The sequence below is a fragment of the Calonectris borealis genome, chromosome 8 (genome assembly GCF_964195595.1).
Source record: "Calonectris borealis chromosome 8, bCalBor7.hap1.2, whole genome shotgun sequence".
NCBI classification, from domain to species: domain Eukaryota; kingdom Metazoa; phylum Chordata; class Aves; order Procellariiformes; family Procellariidae; genus Calonectris; species Calonectris borealis.
In genome coordinates, this window is record NC_134319.1 from 33,141,090 (window position 1) to 33,165,633 (window position 24,544).

Genomic DNA, 24,544 nt, shown 5'->3' on the forward strand with positions numbered 1-24,544 from the left:
GAAGAGACGCATCTTGCATCTTAATAATCCTCCGGAGGAACAACTTCTTCAGCCCGTTGTGTTATTGCTGGTACCTGTAGAAAGTAGGGGAGAGTGTAAAAGTAAGAAATAAGTCCACATTGTACCATTTCTCATTTAGCCAAACTTTCCTCCTTCCTTAGCGTGGGCTGTGACAGAAACACAGTCGGTTGAGTTTATTTCAAGGTTAGTTTTATCGGGCTAACAGCATGGAGAAAAGATGCTGCTGCATCTTTTATGTGTTGGCTTACGTGGTCAAAGCCATGGTTAGCTACCCACTGCAGTTCCCAGCCTTCAAGTACTGGCTGTGTTCTAGACTGGTAAGACTAGCCTTTGCAAAACTACCACGTTTACAAAGTATAGAAGTGTAAGTTATGTTCACACATAAATGTTCTGATTCACAGTTCCATTCCTAACAGGGGGACCGAGATGTTTCAGAGTCGGCATCTGGGCTCCTCCTCTTGTGTAGACCATGCTCCAGCTTTTTCTTCAGTGTGAGCTTCTGAATTTCACTTTAAGGATTGATATATATGGGATAACAGAGGAGGAACGGTCTCGCAAAGGATTATATTAAAGGGAAAAAAAAAAAGGTGAGTGATTTGTGCTCACCTTGCCTATTTTGAGCCCCTTTGGGACAGGCTGTCTATTTTGTGTCAGGAAAGAAAGACGATAAAACACCCGTGATTTTGCACGAGCCCGCTGGCGAGAGGGATGCTTAACTCCTGGAGCACTGCGGCTGCAAGCGGGCGTCCACCGTGGCTCTTTATTAGTGAAGAGGGGTGACAGGGAGGAGCCTTGCAGTTACTGGGAGGATAAATTTACAGCTTAGCTAGAGGGTCGGTCTGGAGCTTTCACTTGCTCCGTGGAGTTGAATATTATCAGTGTGTGTCCCTCCAAGGAGATGTGTGTGCTGTTTTAACAGCTGTCCATCTGGGGTGACTTTCATTTAACCCCCCCCAATGTTTTCTTGCACAAAGATGTAAAGAAAGAGTGGAAGAGCTACAGCCTCAGCTGTCTTACTCCCTATCGCACTGAAGCAGCTCCGTCAATTTTCAGTTGTTCAGCTGAGTTTCTTCAAGCTTTGCAAAACATCCAGAGCATTTCTGATTCTCTTAATGCCAACTGCTCTTGCACGAATACCAGCAGTCAGCCAGACTTTCCTTCTCCTCCCTTCCTTCCCTATACAAATTGCTTCCCCAGGGCCATCCAAATACAGGGCTCCTATAGGAGGGAAGGAAATCAGTGTGCTTCAAAATCCAGCTGTCACTGGGTGAATAATTCCTTTGAATGATGAATGTAGCAGGTATCTCATCTACTCAAGAAGGTCCTAAATTTGGTTTTATTTTTCTTTACCATCAAGAATGTGCTGCAGAAATTACTTTTTTTTGGCACAATCAATGGAAGCCCCCTCAAATCCCAAGGGCAAATGCTCCTAAGGTTCTCTGGGTAGACCAGTTGTGTTCACCCAGTGCCACATCCAGGAGAACAGGGATGTGTCAGGTTCAGGACAGAGGTGCTTCTGTCTGGTCTGTCTTTGCTCTCAGGACTGATTTGCGACTTCATCTTGCATAATGCCTACCTCCGTGTGGATATGCATCCAGTCCGTGGGCAATAACAAAGATTTGTGGTGGAGTCAAGTCCTTCCCAATGTCAAGGAACTGTCCTTCAGCCTTCCCCATAATACTGTCTCTGCGGTCGAGGAAAAAGTTGGCTTGTGTGAAAGGCTGTTCGTAAGTCTTAGCACAGGACTTCAGCCCTGGAGCATCGTAGAGCTGTTCTGGACCTGCACACCCTGTTAATCTTGACTGAGTCCTGAGATGCACCTACATTTGTCAATTAATCTTTCTATATTCGTATGTAATGCCAAGAGACAAGAAGATGCGTACTTTTGACATTGCCAGAGCCTTGCTCTTTCTGTTGACTTAGCAGGACCAAAACTCTGAAGCTGTCTCCCGTCAATTTTATGGCTGTCCCTGGCTCGTTGAGATGCCACATTATCTCATCGCAGGGGACCCGAGTGCATTGCACCACGTCTCCTCCGATCGCTCCTTATCTGCCTTGATGTGCAGAGGAGAGGTTGCCACATTTCATCAGGTTACACAGTCGGTGGCTTTCCACCGGAGTGCAGTAATACTTGAGATTAGCAGCCACATGGAACAAAATGCTGTTGCTTGCCAGGCAGTAAACCCTTGTCTCTTGAATTTTGTTGTGTGTTCATTTTTTTTTTCTTCAATCTTGTTTTAGCAAAGGCGCCTGGCGCCGGCTGCCCCTCCTGTTAAGAAGGGCTACAGTTGCTAACCACCTATAGCAGGAGGTGCATGCACAGAAGAGTCATTTCAAAAGTGGATTTCTTCAGAGGAGGACTATTCAGTTGGGGTGGATCTCCAACATACCCCCTGCCTCTGTTTTCGGAGTTTCTGGCTCCTGCAGACAACAAATTTGGGGGGGATGGGGAAGGCCAGCCTTTCAACCTTCTTGCCCTGCATAGAAACACCAAGTGGTTACGGTAAAGTAGAACACGCAAGCACAGTGGATGGTGATACCCTGTTTTTCATGCCTGAGAGATACAGATGCTCATAGTGGTGCGGTAGGGGAAACAGGTATTCTGCCAGTTAAGTGGTCATGGTGGTTGTCTTCTGAGGATGTGGTAGCTCCATCACATGTGTCCTGGCAAAAAGATTGGTTCAACATGCTCGCAGCTGTTGCGAGTTACAAACCTACAGATCTAAGCAACTTCACAGCTTGCTTAGGTGTTTAACGTGCTGAATATATTGTCTGTTTTACAGGCAACACGAAAGGAAGAGAATTGTTTCTTTAGAGGATTAAAAACAAGTTACTTAGCTGTGTTCCTGGGGAAGCAGTGCTAGAGTGCCTTAACAAGCAAGTCACTGTTTGTCCAATGACAGATTTGGTGCTAATTTTGCTGCTGTCTGCTCCTGTTTGCGTCTCGTGGTTGTGGGTAAAAGCAGCAGAGCGGTGATTAGCTCAGACCCTGCTGAAAAAAAAAACCAGTGGCTTCTGAAAAACAAGGGAGTGAGAGTATATTACCCTCTGGCGTTTTTATTTTATTTAGCAGGTAAAACTGTTCATTGAACCAGAGTTCATTTACAGTGGTACCCCAGCAGACTGCAGCAGCAGGATGAATTACCAATCACTCACAGTGCAAACAGGAATCATTCAGACCCTGGATCATCTGTACTCGGGAGTTCAAGTCTCTTGCATGGCACACTAGATAGCTGCTAGTGTCTCTCCCTTACCTCCAAAATCCTATCTGGCATCCCAGTCCCTGTTTTGGTCCCAAATCACATTTATATCTGCATTCCCCCTGGTGGGTTTTGATTCTAATGCTGTTAACCAGAAGCTGAACGGTTCACAGGATTAGACTCTCTTAGCCACCAAATTAATGGAAATTGGAGTATATGCTTCCTTTGAGGATATACTTTCTTTTCAGGAGTTGACTTGGAGGATCATTGGTGAGATAATATCAGGAGTCTTAACTAATCCCCTAGTGATTGTACCGGGGTGAACAAATCTATCTATAACAATTAGCCCAGTGGTCCGCCACGAGGCTACTCTTGCCTGATAAGTGGCCTTTTGCATTGAAAAGGGTTTTTCTGCCTTTGCTCTGATGCTGGTGGCTGTGCAAAGTCCCAAACCTCGTGGCAAGGCAGCTCGTGACCCTGTTGGGGCTGGGTCGGGGCTGGCTTTCCGCTGCCTTTGGAACGGGGCGTATTCTAGTCACTGAGTTTATTAAAAATACATGCGTTAAGCGATGCGATAATTACGGCAAGTTTGTCTGGGGATGGATAGCAGCAGCGAGAGAAATTGAAAAATGTGTCTGAGAAAAGATATCAACTGCCTTTAGAGAAAACAGTTCGCGGCGGGCGGTTTGGCAGCATACGTTACAGCTGCTGGCACAAGGACAGATGCGGGACACCGGTCTGGGAGCGGCGGTTCAACCTCGGCATCTCCAGGGCTGTTGCCGGAGCCCCAGCGCTTCCATGCTTTAGGCTTATTGGCACTATATCGTTCCTTTGGATTTCCCCCGGTCTGAACGATTTTGGTTTGGGAGGGTGCGGCTGCAGTTGCTGGTCGCATCAGGAATGCGGTCTGAAGGGCAGAGGCTGTCTCCCCCGGTTTTTGCCCGGGGGTTGCCTGACCATTAATGCAGCAGACCATTAATTTGCAGACAATGAGGATATCTCCAAAGGCAACTCCGTCAATTGGCAGGAGGTAAATAGATTCTGCCTTTCTGAAGGCTGGAGCCCTCTCTGTTTATCTTCCCTTCCAAACTGGGGGTGTCTGCTATTGCTCTCTAATTTCTTCTCCTCTTTGTTTTACTTGTCTGTGGCTATGGGAGAGGTTGCGTGGCCTCAGAGACGGAAAGGTTTTGTCATGGTGATTAGTCGGTTTAGTTAGGGCGCTGGAGACCTTTGTCCATATGCTGCCAAAAGATGAAAATGATTATTATTGTTTGCCCACTTCACAGGGAGACTGTGAGGATTAATTCATGTTTGTAAATTGCTTTGGAGATTTAAAGCTCTGTACAAGCACTAAGGATTATTGCTTTCTAATTCTTTAAGGTAATATAACTTTTATAAAGACTTTCAGCCTCGAAAGCATCTTGGAAATGGGAAGAGTTAAGTCCCTTTGAAATTAGATATACTTCTAATGTTTAAGATGAAAACAACTGCTGCTTCTCTGGGGCTTCTTCCAAAAAAGAATAAAAAAAAACAACGGCAGATTTTGATAGTGCCTCTTCTTTTTTTCCAGGAGTCCAACGTGCTGATTGCTGCTAACAGTCAGGGTACAATTAAGGTAAGTTATTTCATGCATCTCCTCTTTAAACGCTTGAATCTGTCGTTAGTAAAGAGCAAGGTCAGAGAAACCGTACAGCCAGGAGAAACCATTAGAGGAGGTCATCCCAACTGTAGAATTTTGTAATTTAAATGATGTATTTGCCTCCGGCACATGGCGGAGCAAGCAGGCAGCACACCAGCAATGAAACCCAGTTAAAGCAAGGTGTAGAAAAGCTGCTGGCGGCCGTCCAGCACCCGCCGTGCCTCCGCTGCTCCTTGGGGTCCTGGTAGCACGGAGAGTCTGGCACAAGCATCTCCCCAGGCTCGTGCTGGTTCTTGTGGCAGCAGAGGCTGCATGTTAACTGGCCGGCGTTAACCAGAGCCCGTCCTCCGGCTGCCGCCGCCGACGCGGGGTGCAGCAGAGCTGAAAGCTGAGCTCCTGACGTGCAGCCGGCTGGAGCAATGTTTAAAAAGAGCAGGGACGCTCCCTCACTTTGCTTACCCTGGCGCCCAGACTGGCTGTAACAGACAGCAGCTGCCAGCGCAGGGTTTTGTGAAAGCAACAGCCTTCCCCGTGCACCCAGGAGCCAGCGTTTTGCTGGGTTTTCAGCACTTCCAGAGTGTCTGTTCAATGTATTTCTACCCGTGAAATGTCAAGTAATATGGAAAAGGTTTTGTCCTCCTTTATGTGTCTATCAGACAGCCAAGCAAAACCAGTACCCAAACCAGTACCTAATGCTCTGGAGAACCCCAGGTCTGATGCCATCCCAAATTGTGCACAGCAGCGTTGACCTCCACCATGCTTTTGAGGCTTGGTCGTTAACGCCACAAGCTTGTAGCCCAGAGCCCTGGCAGCTTTCTGTAGTTGCTGATGAAGGGGTTTACTTGCGGTTTGCAAAGTTGCATGCTGGATCGTCACTCTTATGAAGCTGAGGTCCTCATCCTGATTTCCCCTCGCATCCCTGTGACGATAGCAGCTCTCTGGAGCCAGACCAGAGTTGCTGGGCTGAATGATCCTGGAAAAATCACAAAAAAAGCAGGAGTGGGGGGAGACCCAAATGGCCTGTGTTTGACTGCGTGTCAAGATTTTTTTTTTTTTTTCCTCCTTTTTAGGCCACGAGTGGCCTGGTTACTCCTGCTCTTGCAGCGTGTGATGCTGTGGCCTCTTGTCCGTAGGCAATTTATTTAGCAGGCTGTGGAATTGGTTGCTTATTACTTTGGTCACTTCCTTCTTAGTAAAATGGGCAAAATGCACAGACGCTTTTGATATCTTGAAGTGAATCCAGCAGCAACAGGAGAGTGATTAGAGAGGAGAGGTTTTGCTCATGCACTTTGCCTGTTAATGAGAGAGGGTAGACAGAGAAATGCGCAAACAGCCAGGGCTGTCAGAACTCTGGTATTTCCATTTGCCTTTGGTAGGCACGCAGGGGAAAGGTGGGATGGTCTGGGAAAGGACTGGGTTTGCACAAACACACTCCAGTCTGGGGGCAGATGCCAGGCCAGCCAGCACCCATGGGCTAAAGCTCTCGAGCTTTCCCCAGTTAAACCCCTCCGGGTTAATACAGGCTGTGCAAATCACTCTGCAGGTGACAGCCCTCACAGTTACTTTTCTTCTGCCGTCTCTAGACCATGCCTTCAGAGGCTGCTGCAGCATCTTAGCAGGGACAAGGGAAATGTGAGCATAGAGGGCTGAGAGGGCAAAATCTCTGATCTCCATTACAAGATTTCCAAGAGCTGGTTGATTGGGATGAGTGGAAATGACACAACTGTGGATGGTTTTGCTTCATGCTGTAATTTATCTTAGCGCAAGCAGACACCAAAATCGGGATCCTTGCCAAGAGCTTATCCCATTTGCGTGATATTATTGCATGCTGGTGAATAAAGGGTAAGGGGTGGAGACGGAGGGGTCAGTCCTGTCCTAGTGATCTATATGCTGATGTAGGAGATAATGAATGTCACAAATTGCTATTCTAAATGTCTCGTCTTCTCTTCCCTACTAATCAGGTACTGGAGCTGGTATGAAGGGTTTTCTCTCAAGGCATGAGGTACTTGGTCCTGCTGATATGCTACAGTATTCATCTGGGATCCTCAGCGGGACAAGAAACCGAAACCACCTTGATGTTCCTCCCCAAAACCATCATGTTTGGGTTTTTTTCCATTTATGGACTTTCTAGGACATTTTGAGACACTGGAAACACCAGTGAACTGTCTGCCATCAACATTAACTCCACAGACTTTGCTGCTGCTGCTGGTGGTGGTATGGTTGTCTAATTTTTATGATAGGAAAACAAATTCTTTTAAATAAAAACAAAAAGGAATAATAAAATTTATTGAGCCACAAGCTGAAGCTGGAAGATTCTCTCTTGTTGCATATGGGAACAGATTTACTTGGGAAGGGAGCTTACAGGACCACACAGGGCTGTCCTTAGTTGCACATCTCTGGTTACTTTCATCTGGACTGTTCCTTCATCCCCATTGGAAAAAGAAAGTCTCTAAGCCTTACCTGGACATGCAAGCAATCTGCTTTGAGATCCCATAACGATATGGTTCAGTTGTTCCTTTGATTTATTTTTTTTTTTTAGATGCATTAAATGTTGAGAAATGTCACCCAGGTTGACACCTCTGGAGACTGAAGTCCTCTGGTCATCAAGAAGAGAAGGGCAGCTTCCCCTTGCTCCTCTCCTCATGCCCCTGCCTTGACCCAAAGGGGCAGCTCCAAAGGAGAGGAGTAAGCTGTCCTTCTGTCCACACGAGCCTGGGCCTCTCTGCTGCCTGCCACCAGCAATGTGCTGAGCTGAGGTGACCTGCAGTTGCCTGGGACCTGGACTGACCGCACCAAGACGTCGTGGGATCACGATCTCCCCCCTGACTGACCTGGCTGCGTTTGACTATCTCAGCTAGTGGAGGAAGCTTCTAGATGCAGTTACCAAAGCCCTGCACCACTTAATCGCCCGTGTGGTCTGGTTGCATTTGTCCCTCTCTGCACACCATGGAAGCCAAGCGTTTTGAATGTTGTAATAAGAGAGGGGATGGAGTTGGTTTGTAATGTGTTTCAGAGCCATGATATAAGTAGCCTTATTTTTAATGGTCATGCATACACTTAATTGTACATATGGAGGGGGAATAAACCATGATGCTAAGAGTCGTTGTTGCTTTGTTGGCCAGGATAGCGGGAGGGGTAAGAAGGTGCAGACAGTCTTCACAAGTAGCAGTCATGCTGAGCTGTCGGGATTGCTGCCAGGACTCGTTAAGCTTGAAAGTGGAATCGGTGGGCGTAGCATCTTTTCCTAGCTGCGGGTGGCGAAGGTGCAATGTATACAGTGATACCTGTGGGAAGCATTTCGGTTTGCAAACAGAATCTCTCTGCGTTTATTCGTTGCAGTACGTGTCTCCTTCGTGCCTCTGAGGCTGAGATTGCCACAGGGACTTCATGTCAGCAAAGCAAGGCCCTGCTGCAGTCTTGGGCCACTCATCAAGAAGCCGTAACTGATGGTGGCGTGTGAAAGGTGTCTTACGTCTTCCAGGTGTTAAAATTCTGATTCTGATCTTCCCGGACAGGTTATGTGGTCTTTTGACATCCTTTGGTCACAAGACAGAAAAGAAAAACAAGGGTGCTCTTGGGGGTACGAACAAAAGAGCAGAGATGAAGCCTTACAGCGAAGTTGGGGCAGATCCTGTCCCGATTCAACGTTGGTGCCTCTTTCCATGCTCCTTCAACCAACAGCTGTGGCTCTCAGCTAGAAGGGCGTGGGACACACTGAAATTGCTGTTGGCTTCTGGAGAGTCTTGTCCAGTGGGGAGAAACGTGATGCTCAGCTCCAAGAGGGGTGTGGATGGCCCCCAGATGCTGTGTGCTGGTTTTCTTCCATGGTTTCTGGCATGCCAGTGGGGGGGTGAGAGCAACGAGAGAAGGGAGGGAGAGAAAAGAGAGCACGCTAGCGTGTGTCCTGCTCCGAGGTGCTATCTGCAGGTCTCTATCGTATGAGTCACCCGAGTCACTGTGGCAGGAGGAAATGAAATTGGTTCCTTCTGTCAGATGGCAGCTGATGCGTCCCGCTGAGCACTAGCTTGATTTCTGTTTTGCTGCATTTTAAGAGAATTTGGTGCTGGGTGACTGTGCTGAGCTGCGCGGAGCATCCTTCCCAGCCAGCCACCACTGAAGAAGGCAGGGCCGGCGCGAGGAGCGATGGCCATCGCTCTTGCTGCTTCCCTTGGTTTCAGGCATGGGTTTCCCTCAGCCTCGGGCTTGTTTATCGATGCCTACTGATTTATTTTGCAAACTGCCGTGGCTGCTGTTGTACCCCTGTCTGTGCCATCCAGCCGCTGCCTGGCAGGTGACCTTATTCCTTCTCTCCCCCAACTTGAAGGTCCTCTGTGTTTTAAATTGAAATCACTCCGACGAAGCGGAGATCTTAAAAACGGAAGAAAAAACCCAGCTATTTTGAATGCTGTAAGGTTACTCCTTGAATTAAACAGGGAAAACAGTTTAACATCGGCTGCCTTTATTTTTTCGGTTTTCATTCTGTTTCAATCAAGATAAAATGCAAATTTGGTGTCTATCCCTAATTAGAAACACAGCAGCTCATAAACACAAGTTGATGGCATTTTTTGTCTTTGTCTCTTTGTCACAAGTGGTACGCTCCTTATTTTAATCCGCTTAATTTTCTTTCCTTCAGGTAACTCTTTACAGTTGACATATTAAGTCGCATATAATTACTTACTGTAATCTTTTTTTTTTTAACAGCATTTGGTCAATATTTTTTTAATTAGTCGCCTCCTCAACAAATGGTCCCTATCAGTTTTTCAGCCTTTTTAGAGACGGGGAGCGATTGAGTTTGGGAGGGACCTCCGGAGGTCTCTGGTCCAGCCCCCTGCCCAGAGCAGGGCTTGCCTCAAAGTTGGATGAGGTTGCTCCAGGGCTTGGAGATGTTCACAACTCAACCAAGCAAGGATCGGAGATTCGTAAGTCCCTCTGGAAACCTGTTCCAGCGCTTAACCGCTCTCCTTGTGAAAATTAATTGCAGATGGTGAGCACTTAGAGTCTTTATTCTCGTTTTCTTCTTTTGAAAGAACAGGGTTGCAAAGCCCTTGGCTGGAAGCTGCCCCAGCACGGTTTTGCCTCCAGCGCTTGTGTCCCTGCGAGAGGTGTTGGATGAATCAGATTTTTCTTTGAGAAAGGGAATTTAAAACCCTGCCTGGCCAGCCAGCCTCTTTAATTAATTTTAAAGTATTTAATAGAAGAGTAGGAGGAACATGCCTCAATGCTAAAAAGAAGTTCAGCGCTGGAGGGAATAGAAAATGATGGTCAAGGGGAAATTTAAATTAATATCAGTATGTCAGGGCTTTTCAGCAGTGAGTGTGGACGGCTGCTAATGCCAGCGTTCGACCTGAGCACTGGAGCCTTGTTTGTTTAGGGTAATTTTGTTTAACTGTGGAAGGTCATAACGACAGCAGCGGATAATTGGAAAGGCAAATCTAACTCCTTCCTTCACGTGTGCTCCAGTGCACCCAGCACGTCTCGGAGCAGCAGGCTGAGGGCCCTCGGTAGCACCCCGTCCCTTAACCCTGGCCTGGCATCCCACAGCTCGTCACGGGCAAGCCCGGTGGTATCCCCCTCCCCCTTCAAGCCTAGTTTAAAGCTCTGTCAACGAGCCCCGCTAGCTCGCGAGCAAAGACCCTCTCCCCCCTTGAGAAAGGTGAATCCCATCTGACACCAACAAGCCTGGTGCCGTGGAGGCCATCCCATTATCAAAAAACCCAAAATGGTGGCGGTGACACCAGCCACGGAGCCATTATTAATAGACTGGGTCCGTCTGTTGCTTCCACAACTGGAAGGAGAGAGGAAAAAATAACCCGTGCTCCAGATCCCCTCACCGACGGTCCCAAGGCCCTGAAGTCTCTTTTGATCGCCCTTGGACTACACGTTGCGGCTTCGTTGCCACCCACGTGGGAGAGCCGTAACGGGTAATAGTCCGCGGGCCGCACCAGGCTAGGAAGTTCCCTCGTGATGTCCTTAACCCGGGCTCGTGGGTGTAGGGTTGTTATGGAGCATCTGCAGGAGCTCGGGGACTGTCACCTCCTTTAAAAGTTGAGGAGCTGAGGGGTTTGGCTTAGCGAGGAGGTGTGCTTAAGACCATGGGAAGCCATGAATTGTAGCAGGATTCATCAGATGAGGACCAAAGCCCACATCTTTTACCTTTCAGAGAAGCACTTGTAGCCCTCATCCCTGCAGCCTTCTGGTAATCATCACTGCATAGTTTGCTTTAGTTTTGCTTTCAGAGTGAGCTGCAAATGGGTTCTTGACGTGAGGGTCTTCTCATCCTTCTCTCTGTTCAACCTCAAGGCAGTAGTAAGTCTTTAACATCTTCATAAATGAATGAAAGTGGTTGGTTGGGTTAAAGCAAGACTTCTTCCTCTGCTTCACGTGTTAACCAGCCATTTGAGTTGAGTAGGTCTTGCCAAGAAACTGTTTTAAATCTTTCCAGCTTAACTTTCACACCTAAATCTGGCTCTGGCTGATGGTTGGCCATCGTTACTCAGCAGAGGCAAGACAATAATTCATCCTCTGACATCAAGCAGCAGGAAAAAAATCTTGGGAGGGGAAAAAAGTGAGTTTTTTGACATGTCTCAGAAATAAATGATGAGAAAGAAAACTAAGTGTGGACCTTCCTTGGCCGGTCTGCAGCGCAAGGGGAGAAGGTGGTTCCAGCTCTTCCAGGATCACAGTTTGTGAACCTTTCAGGTGAAAGAGGGCTCCGCACACCCATCGTAGCCTCTTCTAATCTGCCTGGAATAGCAAGTGTGCACAACGTGGCTGCTACCATCAGCAGGCTGTTGTGGAAAATAGCTCATCGGGAGTGGGGGGAAGAACGATCTCATCTGTGATAGCAGTGGCAAAGGCAGAGAGAGGCAGGTTCATTTTTTCCTCTCCTAGTTTTGCCTTCTCTTAAAGGTGTTACTGTCTCCCCGGTGTTTTCAGGGAGATGTATTAACCTTGATGCTCTTGTTTGACTCCCAATGGGAGTGGTGGGGAGCAATGGGATGGGCTTTCACCTGGACATTTGCACGAGTAGCAGAGGGGCGTGAGCTCCATGAGCATCTCTAACCCCATCATCCTCCCCAAAATCCCTCCGGCGCCCCCGCCCCTCCGAGGGCTGGGGAGCAGGCTGTCACTTAATCTCTTAAAATCCTTTCAGGCAGCCAAGGAAAATAATTTGGAGACTTTCAGAACAAAAAAAATGTAAAGGCTGTCCTTAGGAGGCGTGAGTAATAGCATGTGACAGCTGAAACCAAGCCAGCAGCACGAGCTCAACGTGAATCCCAAACCAGCGAGCGCCGATGTGCCCTTGCAGCCCTGCCTGCCTTCCCATCGCCCCTCTCCCTGCCAGAAGCCTTGCTGGGAAGGAGAGCAGCCCCAGGGGCTTTTAATTCAGAAATTAAATGTGTTTCTTTAGAGGTTACCTCGTCGTAACCCCCTCGGCATCGTGAGCTTGCCGGAGAGGACTGGCCAATGCTGGGGGGCTGCGGGGAGCCACGAGCAGAGTGTTGGGCTCCGATGGACCGAGCCGTGGAGGTACAAAGGCACTGGACCATCCCATGTGTCCCCTTCTCTAGACCCCGCGGTGAGGACGGTGACCGCCAGAGGATAAGCAACTCGTGCTGCAGGTGTGACCCCATCCCAGCACCCAACCCTCCACCCATGAGATGTGCGGGGTTGGGTAGGGAAAACGCTCAGCAGCTCTGATTTGTCCTCAGGGGCTTTATTTAAACAAGTTTGTCTTGATTACAGTGCTTAATCTGACTTGTCAAAATCCCCATAAAGCTGTCTAGGTGCTTAAGAGGGAAAACACACTCCTCTTATCCTCCTAGAGCTGAGCAGGAGCTGGGCTGAAGCCACCAGCCACCAGCGCCTGTCCCATCGCCACTGTCCCAGGTCAGAGGCACGTGCTGGGGTGCTGCCTCCAGGGACGAGCCCGCAGCCCCCCAGCCGGGTGCCAGGGCTCAGCTACCCATAAAATGTATAGAGTTATTTTATATGGAGTTATTTATTTTATAGGGTTATTTATTTTATATAGTTATTTATTCTATAGAGGGTTATTTATTCTATATTTTTTTTAATTGTTATTAAAACAATCATTAAGAGCCAGCAGCTCTTCCCCGGTCCCGTGGCGACCGAAAAACATCCTGAAGCTGGCATTGATCTGCGGAGCGCAGAGCGACCCGTGACTTAATGAGGCGGGGGGAGTTTGAGGGGAAGCGAAGCGGGACCGACCCCTCAAAGTCAGAAGAGCATCACGCTCGAGCTGGCGCCAGACGGGCGCCCGAGCCGGGGCGAATTGGGCCAAAGCCCAGCAGACCGGTGACGGCGTTGCCCCCGGGCACGGCCCCGGCGAGCGGCGGGCTGGGGGCTGCGAGTCCTGGGGGGGGGGGGACACGACATGGGGCAGCCCTTCCCAGGGCTGGGGGGAAGGTCTGGCTGCATCCTAACCCCCTCCCCAGCTCTGCACGGAGGAGGAGGAGGAGGAGGAGAGCTCATTTCCAAGCTCTTTAAAAGCCGTCTGATGGGTTTACGTTGCTGGCGAAGGGTGGCGGAGCTGGCCAGAGCTGGGAGCGCCGCATCTATTTTGTGAGATGTTAAGGAGCAGCTTATGTCTGGATGTTAGCGGAGAAGACATCCCTGTGTGTCCCAGCTCACCCAAAACAAGGAGGAGGAGGAGAGGGCAGCATCGATTACCACCTGTGTGCCCCCCCCCTTTTCTCCTGTTCAGTTTTTTCCCGTAGGAGATTAATGGGAACTCTTTGTCTTCTAACATGACTATACCTTATGAATTCTCTGTCTCACCCTCATCCTTTAAATTACCCACATAATAAAATATGTATTCAGTGATTTCAGGTCATAATTTGATCTGCTTAGGGAAGAAAAGGAATGATGGAGAAGGGTTGCCGACATGCTCCACTCTCCTCCATTTATCTTTATTTATCATCTTTTTTTCCTAACAACCTGTGCGCAGCCAAGTGATGGAAATGCCGGTACCCGTGTGCTGGTTCCTTGCAGAACAAGTCCCAGCTTGGCAGGACCCTGTGAGCCCCCCGGCTGTCCCCAACCCCGGTCTGTTGGCAAAGGTGATGTTCAGGGTGGTCAAAGGGCTTGAGCCATCCCGGTAATTCCTGCCTTGCCTTTGCTACCTCTGGGCTCGGTTTTGCCCAGCTGTAAAATGGGCATGAATTTGCCCCCATGCGAACCCCAGGTATGTGGTGGTTCCCACGGGAAAGCGGCTCTGCATGGGCAAGCTGGGGGGGCACGGGAAGCACCCGGGATGTGCCCAGGCTGCTGGCAAAGGCGGGATGGCATGGCCTTATCCCAAGGCAGAGACGTGGGGTTAAAGATCCTTCCTTCATCTCGTCTGGGGGGCAGCCGTGGGGCTGCTGTACAGCACTGGAGCTGCCAGAGTTTCATTTTAATACCAAATTTTAGGTCTGAATGTGGGTTTTAATTACTTTAATGCACTCCTGTGATATTTAAAAGCCTTGTGCGTGGCAATAGCGGCACTAAAGGGCATTTTGCATTTTATCAAACCCCAGGAACCTGTAGTGCCGCGATGTCACTGCGGGATGCTGCAATTCCCACCGGAGCCTTGAAGCTGCCCCTTCCCCTCTGCCCCGTGGGGCCAGGAGGAGGAGGAGGAGGAAGAGGAGGAAGGAGATGCAGCCAGCGCGGGGATGTCCCCAGCACCGTGTGACCCAGGCACAGGGGCCCCCCGAGGCACCAGCCTCCTGCACGAGTAAGGAGACAATTCGGGGGGGGTTTTAACCTCTTCTGCACAGAGGGAAGGAGATCCTCCCCGCTTGGCTGCACCGCACCAGCGATCGTGCCGAGAGCACGTTACGCTTGTTTGCAATAAAAATCAGGGTTTCAAATCCTTGCGTTTAGCGCGGCTCTGGGACCGAGGTCCCCCGGGTGCCTGTTTTCCCCGCGGCTGTTTACGAAGCTGTTTGTCTGTCTGCGAGCCTGCAAAGCCTCTCCTTACGGGGATGCACAGCCATGGGTTTCAGCGGCTCTGGCCGGCGGGTCGGCGATTTGGGGGGAAGGTTTCCAGAAAGGAGGATTTGGGAGGCTTCTCCCCCGAGGGCTCCCCTGCTGCCGCACAGATGCTCCGAGCCCCCGGAGCCTGTTTGCCTCTTGCCTCCGCTTTTAAGGGCTATTTATTCCGGCGATGGAGATGTTTTCTGCGTGGCCGGCGCCGCTGACGGATGAGAAAGCAAGGGCTTGTCGCGACGACAATGCTTTAATGATGATGAAGTGTTAGCATCGGCATCGCTTACCCCGGACATGTGGAGAGAGGGAGAAAAACCAAATGGGTGCCACCCAGCTGGGGAGGGGACCTGGCTGCCCTGGGCATTTCTGAACAGCTAAGGGTGGCCTTTCTGGTGCGAGCAGGGGCACGGAGGGGGAGAAAAACAGTGAAGGCAATGCCCCAAAGCACCCGGTGTGATTTGCAAAGCTGGGAACCGTTGTGCTTTGCCAGGATGAGAGCGGCTGGGCTTAACTAAATCCTCTTTTTGGCACCCCTGTGTTGGCCCTGGGAGCAGGGGGAGGTTTCCAGCTTGCTTTGCTTGGAAGAACCTCAGCACACCAAAGAGGTTGGGTTGTGTTTTGCCAGTGGAGGAGATGCTCAACCCAATGCCAGCTCTCGGTCCCTGCCTGCCCAAATCCCCCGCCGCTGCCTGCACCCTGCCTGCCGGGCGGGCTTGTGTCCCCATCCCGGTGAGCGCGGGTGCCACTAAGTTGCTTGCCAAGTTTGCAGCGTGTTTTGAGGCTGCGGGGTGACAGCACCGTGGCGAAGCCCCCTGCCATCGGTGGGGCAATGCGCTGCCCCAGAGCGCTGCCAGCCCGGCTCAGGTGCAAAGCCGCCCGCTGGGGTCTGAGCTCCAAGAGGGACCCTCAGAGGAGCCCTCACGGGGTGGGACCTCTCCCCCTGCTCTCCCTATGGCCCATGGGTCCAGGCACCGGCCATCTCAAACGGGATGGGGAGGTATTTGGGGATGGGTCAAAAAGCGGCTCATCCCCCTATACATCAGGGTGAAATAAAGAGCGTGGCTTCTTCCGTAGCGGCAACACCTCCATCCGAGGTGCTTTACTGTCTTTAGGGGCCGTTGAACACGTTGAGAGGCAGCTGATGCTGGGGAGGAGCAGGGAAATTGCTGCCAGCAGCACCCTGAAACCCAAGGATGGGGCATGGCGTTGCAGCCGCTTCCCCCCAGCAGCGGCGACCAACTTCGGTGCTGCCCCATGGGCGACTGCCTTTTCCTGGGGCTCTCCCAGGGATGCTCGAGGAGGGGCTGGGGATGGAGAAGGATGGACATGACCAACACTTAGAAACGTTAAACAAACTGGTTTGTCATTAAAAAGACAAACTTCCCCCGGCTTCACAGCGAGGCCGTTTGCTTCTCACCAGCAAGGTCAGAGATGGAGACACCCTCACGGGCAACACAGGTTGTAGCTGCCAGCGCATCTCCCACCCGGGCTTGCCCGCGTTTCCCACCGCTGGAGCATCTCAAGGTATTTCTCCTCTCCCTCGGAAATACAAACCCTGCACTAAGGGAGCTCTTTACAGCGAGCTGGGGACAGGCTTTCCCTGCCCATCACCGGGAGGATTGAAGTCTTGGTGCGACAGACCGATGAAGTATCTGGGCTGCTTTGCCATAAAGCTCGCGTCTATTTTGCAGGGCTGTTTTCTGGCTCCGCGCCCCTGCCAGCGCTCACCTTCATTCAGCTGTTGCATGATAATTCAGCAGATAATTTGGGGACTTTGATTGTAGGGTATTAGATGGATTTAAAGATTTGGATTTATTGCTTTCACGATTACAGTCAAACCTTTTTAATAGCGCTCCTGGTTTACGGTGGGCTCCCTCTTATTATCCACGGACCCACAGCCCTGTGTATGCTGCAGGTTCCTGGGGAAGTGGCTCGGGATGCTGTCAGTCCCCTGGGGCCCTGAGCATCCCTCTGGCACCCTGAGCATCCACCCCAGGGCTCTGAGCATCCCCTCCATGGCCCTGAGCAGACCCCCCAGGGCCCCAAGCATCCCGCCTCATGGCCTCGAGCATCACCCCATGGCCCTGAGCATCCCCCAACAGCCCTGAGCATCCCCCCACAGCCCTGAGCAGCCTCCCAGAGCCCTGAACATCCTCTCACGGCCCTGAACATCTTCCCACGGCCCTGAGCATCCCCCTGGGGTCCTAAGCATCCCCCCCCAGCCCTGAGCATCCCCCACCATGGGTCTCACTGGGGCTGCAGTGCCCGGGGTTATTGAGCCTGGAAAAGCCCTGCGGGCTGGAGATCTCTCCGGGGTTATTCAGCCTTCCCGGGGTCTCCGCATGGGGAAGGCAACGCCTGCCCTCGGCTGTAATTGAAGTAGATGGAATCAGGACGGATCAACGTCTAATTCCTCGCCTGGTGAATGGGGACATATGTTTAATTTTCTGGTAATTCAGGCTGGGAGCCCCGGCTCGTTCTTCTGCGCGCACGTAAGGATCGCCGCAGCCAAGAGGCGGTTTCGCTTCGTACACGTAGCTCTGCGTAAGAGCTTCTCCCCAGGGCTGCCATCCCCAACGTCGGTGATGGGAGAAGGAATAAAAGCCATTTCCCAAACTCCTTCTGCAAAGGCAGAGTTCCCGTCCAGGGGAAATAGCAGGGATGCTCCAAGCCCTGGGATGCAGGTGGGCACCGGTGATTTGAGGGCTGTGCTGGGAGAGAAGCGGCAGGAGGGGAGGGATGGAAACAGCAGCATCTCCCCCAATGGGACCGCACAGGGAAGGGATCCTGGGGTTTTCAGGCCAGCCCAGAAGGTCTTGTTCGCTGGAGGGTGCTTTTCCCTAATGCGCCTTGTTATTGCAGGGATGGAAAACCCCAGGGTGTCCAGCTGAGGCTCGATTCCTGCTGGCATCAGCAAGGCAGGCGGGGGAAGCGTGAGGGTGCCTGGGCTACATGGGTGGTTATGGCCCAGAGCTCCAAAGAGCTGCAAAAAGCACGAGCAAAACAGAGGGGGGAAAAGGCATTTGAAACGACTTCCCCAAAGACTTCTTCTAAATGAAGATCTCTAGTTTTCCCCAGGGACCACTTCAGACCATCCACGCCTCATGCAAGCCACACGCTCTCGCCTCCAGAGGTGTCCCTTGGAAAACTTCTGTTGGCTGCAAAACAAGTGAGTTTCTCATTTTTGGGGTGTATTTTGCTCTGAAGTGCATTTAAGAGTAAGGGACTTTGTGTGTTGCTCCTCAGCTTCACGATGGGTTTCATTAAGGATCCACTTCTGCAGGCAGTGACGGCTTTGGGCCCTGCTGGGCCCTGCTTTTTCCTTGCACCTCCACCACCGTGGGAATCAAAGCACCCAGGTTTTACACCCAGCCACCCTGCCCCCAGGGACTTGGGCGAGAAACCTCTCCTTCATGCATGGTTGTGGTCAAAACGCCATGACTTTCGGGGAGTCCTTGACTTCGCCCTTGACTTTGACTTGCAAGCTTGCCATGATGGCAGAAAGACGAAGGAGAACAATGACCTCCTTTTCTCCAGCTGCCGTGATTTTAACATCCAAGGCGGCAGGACCCAGCCAGGTCTTTTTGCCCACCACAACAAGGAGCCTGGGTGGAGAAAGCCAGGAGGGACGCAACAGGTATTTCAATCTATTGCTTGCATATGGCTTCTTGGTTTTTTTTCCATCAGCGTGGTCCAAGGAACATAATTTTTGTCTTGCTGGTACATCTGTAAAACCAAAGAGGGATTTTCTTGCAGCTGAAATATCTCATTTCCAACTCAAGATTTTGCGTTACAGTCGGGAAAGTTGCCTACCACCTCACTGGTGGCACCCGTTGGTTGTAGGTCAACCAGGTTTAGTCAGCTCTGGTGTCTGAGGCCATCAAAAATCGCTGCCTATTCCCTCAGAGCTGTGGGTTTCACTCCATGTAGGATGTCTGTGCACGTAGCTGCAGGTATATGACTCCCTATACATCTAAGTGGGCACTTATCTACAGAGCCGAAGCATCTCATCATTATTAATGGGCTTTGCGTCTCTCAATGAGCTTCCATTTTATGGACGTAGGAGGTAAATTAGGCAATTTACCCAAAGCGACATGGGGAAATTGGGAAATGAAATCATATCTCTGGCGTCACAGATACTTTTAGGGCCACCTTGTTACCGTGACTAAGGGAGGTCTGGTTTAACTCCTCAGGACGGGATTCTCTCACCTGATGGAGAAGCTTGCCAGGAAAATGTTTGAGCCACCTTTGGAAACTGTGTCTAAAGTTGTATGCAGAATTAGATTGAATTGCTCTTTTCAACTGAAAAAAACCCTCTGCCATCAACAACACCGCTCGTCATTGAGCAAAAAGCTTTCGGAGGCTTATTGCTTTGAATATTCAGGTAGGTTCTCATGTAAAAGGAATTAGAGCACTCCGAATATGTTAAAATATAACATTACAACCTCTCCAGCATCTTTTCCACATTATTTTGGCTGAGTGATGGTAATTGGGTGAATTTGTCGGGAATTCATAAATGGCTTTAACAGCTCTCGACCTGTAAAGACAGAATTCGACTGAAAATTTCTCCTGGCTGTATTTGAGGCAGAGACCACTGGGGACCGAGGCTTGTTTCTCCTGTTCTTGTGGGGCCAGTCTCTGGCTGTACAGGAGCAGTGGGGAGTGCTGAACTCAGGTCTTTTTAACCGAGTTAAGTAAGGACGGGTGTAAAAATACCTACTGCCAGCTTCACCGTTTAGCCTTCCACTTCCCCAAGGTCTGACGGCTGGTTGGAGGCAACGTATGATGCCAGCCTGGCTCTCTTTCTCCATCCTGCTTGGAAGGGGAGCTGGGTGTGACCCTCAAAGAGGGACCAGAGTGAGGAGGGTCCTCAGCCCCCCGTTAGGGCTGAGGCTGCTGTCCTCTCCTCCCCAAGCAGCTCTGTTCCCCTCTCCAGATAGTGATGTACTATCTGATACCCCCACCTCCCAACTGGGTAGGAAACCCTTCCCAGACCAGTGACTGTTAATTAACCTTCAGAGGGGGGGCAAAACCCAAACTTTGTTGTCTGGGGTTAAGAATAATAGAATAGTTTGATTGGAAGGGACCTTTAAAGGTCATCTAGTCCAACCCCCCTGCCGTGGACAGGGACATCTTCAACTAGATCAGGTTGCTCAGAGCCTCGTCCAACCTGACCTTGAATGTTTCCAGGGATGGGGCATCTACCACCTCTCTGGGCAAGTTTCACCACCTCCATTGTAAAAAATTTCTTCCTTATATCTAGTCTAAATCTCCCCTCTTTGAGTTTAAAACCATTCCCCCTTGTCCTGTCGCTACAGGCCCTGCTAAGAAGTCTGTCCCCATCTTTCTTATAAGCCCCCTTTAAGTGCTGAAAGGCTGCAATAAGGTCTCCCCGGACCCTTCTCTTCTCCAGGCTGAACAACCCCAGCTCTCTCAGCCTGTCCTCACAGCAGAGCCGTTCCAGCCCTCTGACCATTTTTGTGGCCACGCTGGCTTGCATCCACAGCCCAGCAAGGCTGAGGCCGAACTCTGTTGGCTCTCACTTTTTTTGTGCATCCCGTTTTGTTGCGTGGCTCCTTTTCCCACCCTACCCTCTTCTTTCCCAGCCGCTTCGCTCCATCGGGAGCCCACGCCCGGCAGCGGGAGGTGCGTGGCTGTGGCGGGGCCGGCCGGGGCGGCGGTGGGAGGCGATGCGGCGGTGCCGCGTGGGTTTGCGGGTGGGATTTTCCTCCCGCCTCTCCCCACTAGGTGGCTGCGTGCAGGGAGAGCCCGGAGCGGAGGGAGAAGAGGGGAGAGCAAGGGGAAAAAAAAAAAAACAAGAAGGAAAAAAAAAAAAAACCCAAGCTGCTGAAATTTAAGCAGGGGAGGGAGCGGCAGCGCGGCAGTCCCGGGGTCGCTCCTCTCCGCCGCAGCAGCCAGCGGGGCTGCCGGCGCCAGGCAGGGCCCGGGGACCCCGCCGGAGCGGGGCCGCCCCACTTTCTTCCCGGCGGCGGCAGGAGGAGCCGGCCCGGCCCGGCCCGGCCCGGTGAGTGTCCTCAGCACCGCGGACAGCGCCGCGCTCCGCGCTTCTCCGGGCTCCGCGCTCCGGACTCCGCGCTCCGGGCTCCGCGGGCGGCCGCGCTCCGGGCTCCGAGCTCCGCGCTGCGGGCTCCAAGCTCCTTGCTCCGGGCTCTGCGTTGCGAGCTCCGCGCTCCGGGCTCCGGCTCCGAGCTCCGCGGTCCGAGCTCCGCGGTCCGGGCTCTGCGTTGCGAGCTCCGCGGCTCCGAGCTCCGCGCTCCGCGCTCCGGGCTCCGCGTTGCGAGCTCCGCGGCTCCGAGCTCCGCGCTCCGAGCTCCGCGTTGCGAGCTCCGCGCCCCGGGCTCCGCACTCCGAGCTCCGTGGTCCGAGCTCCAGGGCTCCACGCTCCGGGCTCCGCGCTCCGCGGGTGGCCGCGCTCTGCTGCTCCGCGCAACCCAGCCGCGCCCCGGCCCCCGGAGGTCTGTGCTCTGGGGGGGTGGGTGTGTGTCCCCCCCTCTCCACCCCCGCGGGCGGGCAGAGAGGCGCGGAGTTGGGCGCGGAGGGAGGCGGCGGTGGGAAGGGACCCGCGGTTCCCCCACCACGGTGCGGCGTCTCCCCGGCCGGGCCACGGGGGGCTTGTGTGGGGAAATGGTGGGGAAGTGGGATTTTGGGGGGCACGAATGCTGCCTGCACTTTCTGCAAGTTCCTTTTGTTGCTGGAATGAGGTTAAAGAAATTTGGCTCTTGGCACCTGCGTCATACGGAGAGAGGAGACAGTTCGGGGAGGGGAGGAGGTTTCTTGCTGCATCCTCGCAGGCAGTGCTGGGGGGGGCCTCATTCACACCCTCTCCCCATCAAGCCCATGCTTCGTATCTCCTTCTCACCCCGTTCCCTCCCTCCTTCTGCCCACGGCTCCCCTCTGCTAAGGGCTGAGCTCAGCCCCGTTCCCCGCAGGGCCATGCCGGCAGCCCTGGGGAAGCAGCATCCCTAACTCCCGGCGGGGTGGAAACAATCCTGCGCAGCCTTTTCCTCCTGCACACGGCTGCCGTCTGCCCGTAGACGCTGCTGGCGGACACGAAGAACACCCAAGCCCTCTGCTGAGCCTTAACCCCAGCTTTCTGCTTCAATTCACCAAAGTTTGAATATGATTTTCACCTCCTCTCCTGCCTGCTCAGGAATACCTCGCCGGGCAGCGACGGTGCCTTGTTCCAGGAGAGCCGACCCCTTGGGCTGCCCTGGAAGGGGCCATCTGAGAGCTTTGGGCTGAAAGATGCTGCCTGAGCCTTCGCTGAGCTGCGACTTGTAAAGCCAGGGAGCGGAGCGCTCGTTTGGCGAGGTCGCTGCTGAGCGGAGGGGTGGCCGAGCATCTGGAGGAAGGGGCGGCGAGGGTGTTTCCGAGGAGCAGGTTAATTAGGCATGCTTCGTTAGCAGTTACTTGTTATGGCTTCTGGCAGAATCCATCTGTCCGGAGAGGAGGAGGAGGAGGCTGAGCCCGGTGGGGGGGATGCTTCCTGGAGAGGCCAAAGTGATGCAGAACCTGGGGGGAAGAAGCATCCCTGTATCCTGCCCTCCTGGCTGGAAATGGGGAGCACCTCGCCGCTGTAAGCTCCCATCCGAGTGTTGGCTGAGACTAGACGTCCCCTCCCGCGGTGGCATTGGGGTCTCAAGGAAGGGTCAGATTTGAGGGTCACTTTCTGCTGGCTGCATCCCTGTGGCTGTCCCCCCCCCCATCACCATTACGCCCCCATGGGACTTGTGTCTGCAGGCAGGGAAACTGCGGCGCAGGGAATGGGCAGGAGGAGGCCGGGCAGGCAGGCAGAGGGGTCAGAGGGGGTGTTTTGGTGGAGCATGAGCCTGGCTGTTTATTTGACTCTCAGGTCCGTGCTCACAGCGAGGGGGTGCGAACCCCCAGGACGGGATGCCGGGGCAGGTGGGCTCAGAGGGAGAGAGGGGCCGCAGAGCATCGCTGGTCCTGCCAGCCTGCCGGGAGGGCAGGTCCCCCCCCAGGGTACCTGGGCAGCAAGAGGTGGTGACTCCTCGGGGGCTGGGGCTTTTACTGGGACCATGGGGCAGATTCAGGCCCTGGGGTGGATTGGATCCATATGTAGAACCATACTGCCAGGATTGGAAGATACAGTGCTGGTTGCCAGGGCTCATCATGCTGGTGCTTGGCGGGGGGGGGGGGGGGGGGATTTGGCCGTAAATCTTGGCAAAGCAAGGCTGAGGAGAAGGTCTGGTTTGGGCTGAGGTTGGGGTTTCCTCTGGGCTCAGCTCCTGGCGAGTGGAGGTGGCTCTGTGGGCAGGGACAGGCTGTGCTCCGCTGTGTCCGGAGGACTGCTTGTGGGGTACAGGGGGGCTCAAGCCACCCCCCTGGGGACATCCCTGCCCTGCCCTGCCCCCCAAACCCCCTCAGAGGGGCTCAGAGGGTGGCTTTGAGCATCACCAGAGGGAGGACAGAAGGCTGCGGGGATGGTTTGTCACCGCAGGGCAGCAGCCATGGGGGGGACACACAGATATCTTGCTGCTCCAGTGATGCTCCAGGCTCCCCAGTCCCCCCTGAAGCAGCTCAAGGACCGCATTAGGAGGCAGAAATAAATCCTAAGGGAGCCCTTCCCTGACACAGCCGCAGCTCTGGCTGCCAGCAGCTTCATCTGCAGCTCAGGGTGGGGGGGACGGGCACCCAAACCTGCTAAGCTGGGGGGGGGGCTGGGGGCTGCGGCTCCTGCCCCCGGCACAGGGTGTCTATGGGGCTCCCAGCCCTCTCCCTGCTCCCGTTCATCTTGCCGGAGCGCATAGCGAATGCAATAAACGCCGAGAAAAATGCTAATTAGCGAGTTACAAGCGTGCAGGGTGTAAAGTAGATGTTTAACCATATTATATAAACAAACATAAAGGAGCCATAAATTAGGCGGGGGAAGAAGTCGATCCATCGATGGAACTGCCCAGGCAGAAAAGATAAAGGCAGCGCGCGGCGGCCGAAGGACAGGAACACGACGCGGCCGTCGCCTGTAATCCTCTCTCCTTTTAATTGTGCCTGTAATGAGAAACGAAATGTCCACGTCGTTAGATGCTGCTTCTCCCCGTAGGGTGGTCCCAGCCGGGGGGAGCAGCATCCTACGGCCAGGCCAGGGTTAAAATCCCACTGAGGGCAAAGCCTGGGATGTCTTGGATTCTCCCAGCTCTCAGGAACTGGTCACTAACAGTGCCCAGTTTGCTGGCTGGAGTTACTGGGAGGTGGCTGCTAAATTTGATGGCGTTAAGTGCTTGAAGCTCAAGGTCCCTATGGGACCAGCTCGGCGTGATTAGTTCCCGGTCTCCCCTAACCCACATCACTGCTCTCAGCCCGGTGTCACCCTCGCTGTGCAAGAAATAAAATAAGGAAATAAGAAGGGATACGGGTAAGACATTAAAACATAAAACAGCAAATATGGGGCAGGTTCGGCAGGTGCCGTTAGTCCATCCCTTGTAGAAGGGGTTTTTTCCCCAGCACTCTCGCACGTCTCACAGGGCAGGTCGAGCCTTCCTTACCGATGCGCCTGAAACGGGTCCTAGGGTGCCCAGCACCGTTTCAGCTGACCTTTCGTTAAAGATTGTCCCCACGGGCTGCCTCCGCTCCCGCAGCCCCCGAGGGGAGCTGCTTCAGCTGGGTTTCATCCCTGGCCAAAGGAGGGGGTCGCAAGCCCCCTTCCCTCTGG

General features: G+C 52.8%; 1 protein-coding gene across 4 annotated transcripts in view; it reads left to right on the forward strand.

The window, feature by feature from the left end:
* The window catches only part of COP1 (COP1 E3 ubiquitin ligase), a 132,108-nt gene extending 122,801 nt beyond the window's left edge, over positions 1–9,307 (forward strand). For all 4 annotated transcript variants that reach the window (XR_012674569.1, XR_012674570.1, XR_012674568.1 and 1 more), the window contains 2 exons: positions 4,792–4,836; positions 6,822–9,307. Coding sequence is in view for 1 of the 4 variants with exons in the window: in XM_075156882.1 (XP_075012983.1) it covers positions 4,792–4,836; positions 6,822–6,839 (63 nt within the window). In the remaining 3 variants the exon portion in view is untranslated. The remainder of the gene's footprint in view (positions 1–4,791; positions 4,837–6,821) is intronic.
* The last annotated feature ends 15,237 nt before the right edge of the window (positions 9,308–24,544 follow it).